At 44.8% G+C, this 12,221-nt stretch overlaps 1 protein-coding gene across 8 annotated transcripts in view; it reads right to left on the reverse strand.

Annotated features, from left to right (window-relative positions):
* Positions 1–2,072: 2,072 nt before the first annotated feature.
* FBXL7 (F-box and leucine rich repeat protein 7) overlaps positions 2,073–12,221 on the reverse strand; it is a 209,430-nt gene continuing 199,281 nt past the window's right edge. For 2 of the 8 annotated variants that reach the window (XM_083747339.1, XM_083747333.1), the window contains 3 exons: positions 3,617–9,144; positions 2,832–3,022; positions 2,073–2,617 (listed from right to left, as the gene is read on the reverse strand). In XM_083747339.1, coding sequence (XP_083603465.1) covers positions 8,408–9,144 — 737 coding nt within the window. In that variant the 3' untranslated portion in view covers positions 2,073–2,617; positions 2,832–3,022; positions 3,617–8,407. Of the gene's footprint in view, positions 2,618–2,831; positions 3,023–3,608; positions 9,145–12,221 lie in introns of all 8 variants that reach the window. The other 6 variants (XM_083747337.1, XM_083747338.1, XM_083747335.1 and 3 more) reach the window with 6 other exon arrangements.

Consider the following 12,221-nt stretch of genomic DNA (forward strand, 5'->3'; position numbering starts at 1 on the left):
CTTATAATATCTAGTTATACTTCTGCATTCACTTTTTTTGAGGGGTGAGGCAGTGGGCTTATATGTTTCTGAAGAATGATGGAATTTACCTTGGCTTTAAGTATGGTGGGGTACAAATATTTCAGTTAAAACAATTTATAAAGCTAAGCGCTGTACATAAAAATGACCGTAAGGGAGACCGTAAGGGAGGATGAGGAAAATTTTAAAATGGAGGAGATGCAAGTGGAGAGAAGAAGAAAAAGTTGAATTAGAAAATATAAGAATGAGATGAAGTTTTAAGGATTCTTTAAAAAAAATGAAGGAAGGAAATGAAGCAGTATCACCATCAATATGCAAAGTCTATAAGAAATTCTCACTCCAGAAGATCCCGTTCAATGCAGTTGTTGTCAACCTGCTTCCAGTTTTACATATTCACATTTACAGGAAGTTCTGGGGATTTTGGGGAGAAAAACCCCTGTAATTCTGGAATTGCTGGTGGTGCTTCAAAACTGTATTAGTATGCAAACTGCTTTGCCATTAAGAAGAATCTACTTGCAAAAAAGGGGGCTAATTATTTCTCAATGTGTTTAGAAAATCAAGGATTTGGGGAAACGTCCGTCAAATAAACAATAAAGATAGAAAGCTTTATATGTGAAATTAACATGATCTGCTTTTAAACATCTATTCTATTACTGCAGTATCTTATAGCACAACCCCATACATGTTTACCTGAAAGTAATCTGAAATAAGTCCAATGAGATTAGCTCCTTAGTAAGTACACAGAAAAATTGTGCTGCATATTCCCCCCTCTCCCAAGATAAAACCATTTTGAGGAGACCACAGGGACCTCTGGAAATCAAGCCAAGATAAATGACGGATCCATCAGCCTTCTGCACATTGGCTTGAGTGACATTTCGTAGCAGAGTAAGACCGAAAGTCTTACATCTGGTGACCTTGTGAAATATTTCTAATATTGAGATCCCTGGTGTCAGGGTTTCAGGGACAGAGAGCGAGGGGGAGGGGTCCCAGGGTGACGAGGAAGAGGACGACGATGACCCGAGGTTGTCAGTGAGTCCGTCAAGTGAATCCGAGGATTCCCAAAAGGGAGCCCCCCTGGTCAGGCCAAGGGGCAGTAGAGAGGGAAGCAGTCAGAAGCAGGGGAACGAAGAGGGAATCCCCAGTGGGGGTTGGAGATCGGGACCGGCCTCTCCGTCGGAACGGAGTGAAGGGGGTGGAGTTGCCAGTGTGTCAGAAAGAGCAGAACAGGGAGCAGAGAGGGGAAGGAGTTCGGAGCAGAACGTCCTGCCGGAAGGGGAGGAGTGTAGTACCGAGAGTAGTGTAACGGTCGAAAGGAAGGTCAGAGGCAACGTACGCGCGCCAAGTTCAAATGTGGAGGCGCGCGGAAATGAGGAGAGCCCTGAGGAGGAGCCTGGTCCCAAAGCACGAAGGAGGGGGGAGCAGGCGTCAGAAGACTCAGCCTCGGGGGAGTCCCGGAGGGAGGGAGCACAGGGGGGCAGGAAGACCCTGCGGAAAAGGAAGGAGAGGAAAAGGTGGAGCAGTACAAGCCTCTTAAGCTGGTGCAGGGGCGGGACTGACTCAGAGGGGACTTCAAACATCTAAGGGTAACAGATGCGGAGCCACGGAGCTTGGATGTAACGACAACAATGTTCTTCAATAAAACCTTTTGTATATAACTTGGACTGGATTTTGGTCTCTTGTGAGCTGGGACCTCGGGTGGCTCTGACACCTGGGATTAGATGGGTCTACTGAGAGAAGTGAAAAGCAGAATCGGGGAGAGATGGCAGGACCTTGGCTCTGTAGCTTACCTCTGTATTGGGTGTGTCCTGCAAATTGACAGTGTTCTGTTGTGCCCCTACCTTTCGTTTCCGCACACTGCCGGTATGGCCACGTATGGTTTCCATGTAAGCCTGGGGAACCCAGCAGCCCCAATCACAAATACTTGGAACATGCTCCCTCCCATCTCCCCATTTCTTCTGCACAAGAAAGAACTTCACATGGCGTTGCAATTCTGAAGTACGCATGCATGCATTTCGCCATGCAATTGTATACACATTGATTAAATCAAGCCGCTGTACCAATATATTGCTTTATTTCTCGGTAGTAGTAAATTAAGGCTTTATAGTGAGTCACAGAGTACATGCCAATCTAAACATTAAAGCCCATTTGGAACCAAGTTGTGTTATCCTTTCCCGTTTAGCGCAGCCAGCAAGATACCAACTTTCTTTTAGGAAAGAAAGAAAACACCCTCAAATCTTGCGTAAGAGACCTTATAAGTTCAAAAGGCCCAGCTCTTAACCATTTCCCCTTCAGGACAGACTTGCTGTGAGCTAAGGGTGGTGAAGAGAGTAGCTGGCAAGAGATAATAGAACATCCTACTAAGTAGTCACCTTCTAATTGGAAAGACGAAAGAAATTAAATGGATGTTAGCTGGTATATCATAGCGTTCCCCAGAATACCTTGATTTGAGATGACCCCATCAGCCAGGGGCAGAGGAAGGGGGGCAGTGGGGGCGGTCCGCCCCGGGTGTCACCACTGAGGGGGGTGACAAAATGGCGGCTGGCACTTACTGGGGGGCCTGCAATGCACCCGAGCCATGTGTCTCTCCTGGCTGGGGCGCCTGCAGGATCCGCCCTGCCCAAACAGTCTGCCTGCTGCCTCCCCCTCAGCTGTAGGGTGGCTGAGTGGGAGGAGGCAGGCAGGCTCCTCAGATGCCCCACAGAGCGTCCTGTCCTGGCGCACCCTGCCCCGCAGGTGGCTGTCCCCGCCCCTGGGCGCAGGGCATGCACACTGCCCCAGGCGCCCAATCGTTTTGTTCCGCCCCTGCTATCAGCTTTGGCCTTTAGTGCGGTTGGATAGATATGATCCGTTTGTAGAAGAAAACTGCAAGACATTATGAGTCGGCGCATGGAAGGGCAGCATTGTACTGAAAGAATGGACATGTGTCTATGCGTGTATGTACATATGGAAGTCTCACAAAGGCAATCCATTTCACTTAAAACTAATCACCCCACAAGCTATTCCACTTTTGTAGAACTGGGGCAATAAAGGTCAGGCGTAAATCCTCGTAGTAACTACAGTGCAGCAATACATGCAGACTTGTTTCCACTTCCAATGAGCCACATGGGCAAACACGTGACTCATATGGTTTGCCCTCATATCTGCCTAGCAGCAGGGCAGAGGGCAGAACGTTGAATCTGGCCAGGGTAAAGGAGTGTCTGTACTTAGGTATTTGTAAATCAGCCAGATAATTTGCGGGTGAAAACCCTCTCCCAAAGTCTCTAATTGTGGCATGTTTATCCATTTTGCCCATATGACATTGCAACTCTATGTCCCTAATGCGTTGAAGCACTTGACTTTTGGCTCTCTCATATCCTGCCGCTATCAAGATCTGCGGGGAGAAACCCAAGCTTCTTATCTTTTCAAACAGGGAAGCTTTCCAGGTAGAATGAAAGGTGTCTAAGAGTGTTAAAGGAGCCAAACCAGCCTAATCTGTATTGAAATTGTCCTTTGTCCTTTGTTTTTCCCCGGTGTTATGCCTCGCTGACTAGCTGTACGAGTTAATCTGGTCTGTGACCATTTAATAAAATTTGATTTGATTTGATTTGAGCTATTCCACTTGTCCCATTGATTTTAGTAGCAGAGATTTAAGCACATCCTTCAACACTAACATTGCAATCACTGGGACTTTAAAGAGCTTCACTTTGCAGGGTCATAGGGAGTGTTACTACAAGAATTGGTTTCTTTTCTACCTTAACATACAGGTTTTTCCTCCATACCAAGGCCACTGATTAATTACATCACCTGTCTCCAGTGCAGCTATTTTTTTAAAACTGGAAAAACAGACAGTTTTCCTTCCACATCTCCCTATAAGAGATGTTTTCAGCATCTGAACTGCCACTCAGAAACCAGTTGTCACCTGACCACGGGGGATTCTGCCTGAAGATATAATCACCCAGGGCTGGTTTTCATATCGAAGGACCAAAAAAATGCTTTGCCAAACACAAATTGGAATAGTATTTCCCGAAATACAAAGTATCTGCGAAATGATCTTCCATAAAGAAAGGAGGAAGGAGAGAGAATTTATTGAGCTTTCAAAGAGCAACGTCTTGCTGTTAATCTGAGTATCTATCTTTTGGGAAGAATTTGGTAGTCTAGAATGAAGGTGGCAGTTTCTCTTACATCCAGGATCCTACCCATGCAACATTTAGCCACGGGAGAAGACTTTAGGTCATACACAAAGCATGGGAGGCAATGGGTGAGCCCAAACATAGCTAGTCAAAGCCCTGAAATAGAAACCCAAAGTGTCTTCTGCAACATATTGATGTTCTGTGGTGGCAGTTGTGCTGAGGTTCCTCAGGATTCCCTAAAGCTAGACAGTCTGAAAACTACTGATTTTGAGAAAAGAAAACTCCAAAATCTATGTCAATTATGTAAAGCCAGCAATTCTCTGACCCCTTTTTAGGCTCTGAGTGGTGATTTCTGAGGCTGACAGAGCCTTGATTTCCCTAAACAGCTGCTGCCCTTCAGTCATGATTTCAAACACACTGACTTAGCATCTCTGGCAGTCCTTTGACAAGACTCCCACTTGAGTTGCCATGCCCACGAGATTGCAACTGAGTGTCCATACAGGACATTGCCTTTTAAGTCTGTAACGGTGCAGAAATGATAACAACTGGTCTGACTTTTGTGGGTTTTCTTGAACTGGAGTGTACAGCATCAAAAACCACTGTTCCCCAAGGCTATGACCTTACAGGCTAATTGCTTTACTGTCTGGGAAATATCTCTCTGCCCCAGACAAAGAAATAGAAAATGCGAGTGGAAGTAATTTTAACAGTACAAGGCACCAATGCCATCAAGAAACAAATAAGATGCCTGTGACTCCTATCAGATGCTACAAGGAGAATTAAATAAAAGAGGATTTCTCTTCTCCAAACTGCAAATGTCCAGACTCACTAGGTATGTTGGATTTGCTGTTTTTCTGTCTCAATGAAAGAGCAGGTCAAATTTTTCAAAAGTTCTGGTGTCCTTCATATTTGAGGTCTTCCCTGGTTTAGCGAAACGAATTGGTTTCAACTTGGCTTCAGGTTACGGAAAAGCACCTGCAATACAGCAAGGCTTCCAGGTTTTAGAAACCAAGGAAAAGGCAGTTTTCTTAAATATTTTCAATTAAGAATCCATCGGCTGAGCCTCCTTAAGTATACCTAAGAGCTCCACTCAGAATTATTACACATCCCTGGTGTTTGTGGGGCATCAGAAATATAGCCTACGTTTAATAGCTGTTGTTTGCATTATAAACAGGGGAAATATAGCTGCACTCAGAAAACTGTACCAGTTTAAAGAGGGAAAACGGGAGCCACTTAAAGGAAATTTGTGAGAACAGAAATCCCTGGTCTGGACGCTCGTGACTTGACTGTAAGCAGAGCTTGTCCTGTCCTCCATTTCCCCTTCCCCTCTATGGGGATATTTATAGATTTATGAATAAACTAGAAAGTGCCTGCATGGGTAGAAAGGGAAGCATTTGAAAGGCAAGTCCTACACAGAGGGCAACAGGAGGAGGAGTGAGGAGGAGCAGAAAAAGGAAATGGGGATGAAATCGGGATGCGTGAGCACTGGCTTTGCTGAATGAATGTTAAGGAATTTTGGTCATAAGGCCTTTCACAAATGTCATAATACTTCTTATTCATGCATTCTGAAGGAACTGCCTTTAAACCTCAAAAGGCTAACGCTTCATACCATCTTTTCAGACTAATAAAAACATGATGGGCATGTATACTATTGACCTTATTCCCACTGGTCTCATTTCATGTTCTTGAGGCACTACATTGTGAGCTCGATATTAATGGAAAGTGTCATGCACGTATTGAAAGTGTAGACTTAGCAAGGATCCTACTGTGTTGTTTTGGGCCAGCCATTCCCGAATTACAGTGGTACCTCGGGTTAAGTAGTTAATTCATTCCGGAGGTCCGTTCTTAACCTGAAACTGTTCTTAACCTGAAGCATCACTTTAGCTAATGGGGCCTCCTGCCGCCGCTGTGCCGCCGGAGCACGATTTCTGTTCTCATCCTGAACAAAGTTCTTAACCCGAGGTAATATTTCTGGGTTAGTGGAGTCTGTAACCTGAAGCGAATGTAACCTGAAGTGTATGTAACCCGAGATACCACTGTACTACTGAGAGCCCAACCTCAACTTTTCTGTACATTGCCTGTTCCACAGAAAATGGTATAAAGTTCAACAGAATGGAATCCCCAAGGACATCTTCTATGGGGAACTGGCTTCAGGCACCAGGCCTGTTGGCAGACCAACTCTGCGCTACAAAGATGTCTGCAAAGATGACACGAAGGCGGGCGACATCAACCCTGCCCTTGCAGAAAACTGCATTGCCTGGAGACAGGCAGTCAAGTCATGTATCTGTAGCAGTGACCAGAGGAGGAATGGCTGCTGGGAGGAGCACAGAGAGAAGAAACACCATGGTGCATCTGCAACAGCACAACCAAACGCCTTAATCTGCCCCAGCTGCAACGAAACATGTTTCTCCCATATTGGTCTCTACAGCCACAGCTCCAATGGTTTGACTCCCCCCCCCCCCCCCGGCGCACTCCTCCATCGTCTCCTGAGACAGATGGATGCCAACAAATGATATTTTAGACAATATGCAGCATATTGAACCAGGGTGTACCTTTGCTTCTAGTAAAGGTAAAAAGGTAAAGGACCCCTGGACGGTTAAGTCCAGTCAAAGGCGACTATGGGGTTGCGGCGCTCATCTTGCTTTCAGGCTGAGGGAGCTGGCATTTGTCCACAGACAGGTTGCATAGCATGACTAAACCACTTCTAACGTAATGGGACACTGCGACGGAAGCCGGAGCGCACGCAAACACTGTTTACCTTCTCGCCTCAGCTATACCTATTTATCTACTTGCACTGGCGTGCTTTCGAAGTGCTAGGTTGGCAGAAGATGGGATTCGAACTGCCGACCTTCTGATCAGCAAGCCTGAGAGGCTCAGTGGTTTAGACCACAGTGCCACCCGCTTCTAGTATATTGCACCAAAGAGCAGGCAGCAATATAAGACTCAGATGGGAGTAGAAGGACTGACTATGCCATGACAAGTTTTATGGGTTCTCTGATTGTCGCATTTGTGTCATAGGCTGGCCACCCATTGGCTAAATGAAAAGAGACAAGGCTAACAGATCCTGAGGGGATGAGGAGAAGACAGGCGCAGATTGCAGGTTTGTGATTATGAATTCTAACTATAAAGGATTTACTATAGTGAAGATTTGAAATGTTTAAGAGTTTCTTTGGAGCCTAGCAGAAAGCATTGAGTCTGAGAAAACCCACGCCCTTTCAGATCAGGGATGGAAACGTGTGGCTTTCCAGATTTTGTTGGACTCCAATTCCCATAACCCTCAGCCAGCAAGGCCAGGCAAACTCCCGGCAAGTCACAGCTTCCCTGTAACTGTTTTAGAGATAAATTGTGATGGCAGGGAGGTAGCGAGAAAAGACCGTTGCAAGAGCTACAGAAGCTTCTTCCAGGGGACAGAAAACTTTGATGTAATCTGAGTTAAAGGAAGGTGGCTTATGGCCCTCTTCAAAGAAAAGCTCTCAACAGGACTCATGACAGACATAAAGAGCAGGGAGCAGGCAATTTGTTCAGTGCTGAACATCACATTCAAAAGACACCTGTGCCAATGCTGCTGGTTGCATAATTACAATGACTGTAATGACCAGAGTGGGTGTATTGCATTTCTGCTTTAACATCATTGTTCATTCAACTGTAATTACAGCACTGAAAATGTAAAAAAAAAACAAAAACTCACACGCCTTAAAACTAAAACAGACAACCTCTCAAATGACAACATGGGCTAAGTCTAGATATTATGGCCCTAATTCAGCTAAAAGGTAGCTGTGGTGAAGTTTTGTTGAAAGTGAGACTTGTCATGGCTTCTTCCATTTGTTTCAGTAGGATTTCCAGTACAATCCTATGCATGTCTACTTGAAATGAAGGCTCATTGTTTCCAATGGAATCTACGCCCAGGTAAGTGTGTATAGGGCTGCAGCCTTAGTCACAACTCTCTTGGGCATTTGAAGCCAAAAACAAACTGGGACTTCTGTTACTCTCTTTCCAAACTGTACACACACACACACACACACACACACACACAACTATCTTGTAGCTCAGTAACCGTAAAGGCTAGAGAATTACGTTTTTAAAATACTAAATGCTGGCATTTTAAAGATTTGAACAAGGCCACTAAAAGGTGTCTTAGGGACCAAATGTAGATGATGCTAAGCCTCTATGTTTTCTGCTTATGGCACACAGAAAGTACAGTTGCTGTATACAGACATTCTGTGCAAGTGTACATACAGACATGTTTAATATTTTGCTATCCTCAACAAGTGAGACCTGTCGCTTCAGAAAAAGGCAGGGTTGGTGTGCTCTATAATGCAGCGCTTGCAGTGACGTTTGACAAACCGCAAAGCTTCCACCGAGATCTCGCAATCCTGCACGTTCATCATCTGCAAATCAAAGCAGTTGGCCGCCACAATTTGCAGGCCTTGTCCAGTGATGCTTTCGCATGACTTCAGGCTCAGCCTCTTCAGATTGAAGCAGTTCAGAGCCAGGAACTCCAAGCCGGCGTCGGAGACCAGAGGGCATTTCCCAATGTCTAGCGACTTGAGTTTTGTGCAATTTTTGGCAAGGTACTCCACTCCGTGGTCCGTGATGCCCTCACAGCCCCGTGCGTTGAGGTATCGCAACTTGCTGCAGTACTTGGCGATGTAGCGGATGCCGACGTCGGTGATGCGGGCGCAGTGGGCGATGCTGAGGTACCGCAGGCGCAGCTCCAGCTTGGCGATCTCGCGCAGGCCGAAATCGCTGACAAAGCGGCAGTCGCTCACGCTCAGCTCCCTGATGGACGTGCAGTAAATCATCAGGTAGCGGAGGCCTTCGTCGGTGATGCGGATGCAGCGCCGCAGGTACAGGTGTGTCAACTGAGTGCAGTGGGCGGCAATGGTGTGCAGTCCTTCATCTTCAAGGACAAAGCAGTCCGTCATGTCTAGGTAGCGGATAGAGATCTGTTTTCCATGTAAAGGAGACAACTTGATGGAAGCTTCGCGGGTTAGGCTGATGCATGTAACTTTGGAACAACCTAAATTCGGGGAGGAAAAGAGAAGGTGGTTATTTTGTGGCTCTGCATCGATGACTACTTCTCCTTTAAGAAAATAAAATTTCCATCTGAATTATCCCCAACAAAAAGGACTCTACCGTATTTTTTGCTCTATAAGATTCACTTTTTCCCTCCTAAAAAGTAAGGGGAAATGTGTGTGTGTCTTATGGAGCGAATGCAGGCTGCACAGCTATCACAGAAGCCAGAACAGCAAGAGGGATTCTGCTTTCACTATGCAGCGATCCCTCTTGCTGTTCTGGCTTCTGAGATTCAGAATATATTTTCCTCCAAAAACTAGGTGTGTCTTGTGGTCTGGTGTGTCTTATAGAGCGAAAAATACAGTAACCTTATTTAGCAGGGTCTTCTATGCTAGGAATTGGGAGCTTCAGGACCTGTAAAAGAGTTTTGGGAAATAATCCATAATACAATGGGGAAAAAATATTTAAAAGTACTTTAAAAACAAACAAACCAGAGTCCTTTTTGTTGGGGATAATTCAGATGGAAATTCCTAGGTGCCAAAAAAGGTTATTTATGTATGCTACTACTGCGGCCCATGTTTTGTTAGCCCAAACATGGAAAATGAGTGAGGTCCCAACCAAAGAAGAATGGCAACTTAAGCTGACAGAATATGTGCAGCTTGCAGACATAACATACAGAATAAGAGAACAAGAAGAACATACATTTAGAGAAGATTGGAAAACGTTTATGGAATATATGGGAAATAACTGTGTACAGCTGAAAATGCTGGCAGCATTAAGATAAATCCAACAATGTAAACAAGTTTTGATGGATGTAATAATGGAATACTGAATGGTTCCGTTTATGTAAAATATGCAGGGATTTATGATATGTAAAATGAACCATGGAAAGAGAAGGAGGGAAGTCATTGATATTTTAAGGATGTTTAAATGAGTATTGAAAATTGTAAAACATTATACACACACACACACACACACACACACACACGGAACTTGAAGTTTCATGCAAGGAATATAATTAGTTAGCATCTTCAAGTTACACAAAATAAGACGTATTCCACAGTTTGGTACCTCTGTTTTGTTTTTTGTTTTTAATTGTATGTAACAAGCAAGTAATATGTAAGTTTGATGGAAGCTTACCTATCTTGATTGTGTCAGTAATTAATGCTATGTGTGCACACTGTATTTGTAAAAGGCCTCTGATCAATGGAACCAGCTTTATTCTGGACTCTGGCCACTTGAGAGTTTGGATGGCAACTACACTTCTGTCCTGGGCAAATTGCTGCCAAAGTATATGGAACGTGGCCACCCCTGGCTTACCCAAAACCAACTACCTGGGTTGGTTCACATGCTTGCACATTGGTCATTGCTGTAGAGGCAAGCAGGTGGGGCTCATCAACATGGGAAGGTAGCCCACATAGGAGAAGCAAAGCTCTGATCCTAAACCTCAACTGCCTTGCAAGATATCTTCAGGAGAAGAAAATGCTATGGAGTAAACCCTGCACAAATCTGGAGTGGAGTCCCAAAGATTGGATAGCACCATGTACCCATCCTTCCATCAACTCCTGCAGCCAAGCTGGGGCCAAACATATTGCTCTACTTTCCTTTGAACCACTTCAGCAAGGTCAAGAGGGGGTCTTGTTGTCTGGGCAGCCCAGGACCTCCAGACACACTGCCCAGGCTTGCACCTTGGGGAGGTCACTTCAGTGTTGCTAACACAGTGGTTTGATTTCGCCTCCAGAGGTGTACTCCAGTGTCGAAGCAATGATTCTTCAACATCAACTTCGTTGGACTGGTCATGTTGTGCGGATGCCTGATGATCATCTCCCAAAGCAACTACTCTATTCCGAACTTCAAAATGGAAAGCGTAATGCTGGTGGTCAACAAAAGAGGTTTAAAGACTTTCAAGGCGAGTCTAAACAAATGTAGTATAAACACTGACAACTGGGAAAGACTGGCCTGCGAGCGCTCCAGTTGGAGAACAGCCTTTACCAAAGGTGTCATGGACTTTGAAGATGCTTGAACTCAGGACGAAAGGGAGAAACATGCTAAGAGGAAGGCACACTTGGGAAACCCTCACCATGATCAACTACTGCCCTGAAACCTATATCTTCACTGTGAAAGGACGTGTGGATCCAGAACTGGCCTCCACAGTCACTTATGGACTCACTGCTGTGTTCATGGAAGACAATCTTACTCGGCTACGAGTGAGCGCCAAAGAAGAAGAAGATGACTCCATTGTCTCTCGAGACAGACAGATGCCAACATCAACACTGGTCTTTAGAGGGGCCCAGGTGATGTAACTGATTCATGCCAGTACCAAAAGGCTTTTGCCTACACTCTGGTCTGTATGATCCAAGTTGCTTCTCCTAAGGAATTATGATACAATGGCAGAGGGTTAAAAGGAAGATTTAATTCATGCTGTGAGAGCTACAAGCAACTTTGCATCATGTGCGTTGTATCTGCCATGACACAGCATGACCTATGAGCATGGCCAATGTAGCCTGCAGATGACAGGAAGATTTCTCAGATGAATATCACCTATTTGGGGACTCCACAGCACCCACAAGAAAGGTAGGTAATTCACCCACCACCTTGTCATAGAAGAGCTTTCTGCCTGTGGTTTAAATTTAATGACATTTTCCTGTGGCTGAAACCACTTTTCCTGTCCCAAACAATAAAGATGTAAAAACCTGCAGGCTCAAAGCAGTTTTCCGCAGAGGAAATGTAAAGGATTTGAAATGGAAGGAGAAAGTTTCAAGAGAGCTGAAAGAACTTTGGCCAGCCTTTGAGATAATGGTTTGCAGTCAAGCTCATATGTATAGGAATCTTGCCCAAAACTGATCTCTCTCTTAAAAGTGGAAAAAAAAACTGAATGCTAACTTCTGTGTGGTTTTGACATGAAAATATTATTTCTAGGATACCTAATTGAACAGAACCTGAATGACTCAAACAAGGCCTTGGAAAACTTTCAAGCTGTCAAATGGTCACAGTAATATTCATAGAATAACTGGCTATTATTATTATTATAAATAAATTTGTATACGGCCCTATACCTGCAGGTCTCAGGGCAGTTCGAAG

The sequence above is a fragment of the Podarcis gaigeae genome, assembly GCF_964106915.1.
Source record: "Podarcis gaigeae genome assembly, chromosome: 7".
Taxonomy (NCBI): domain Eukaryota; kingdom Metazoa; phylum Chordata; class Lepidosauria; order Squamata; family Lacertidae; genus Podarcis; species Podarcis gaigeae.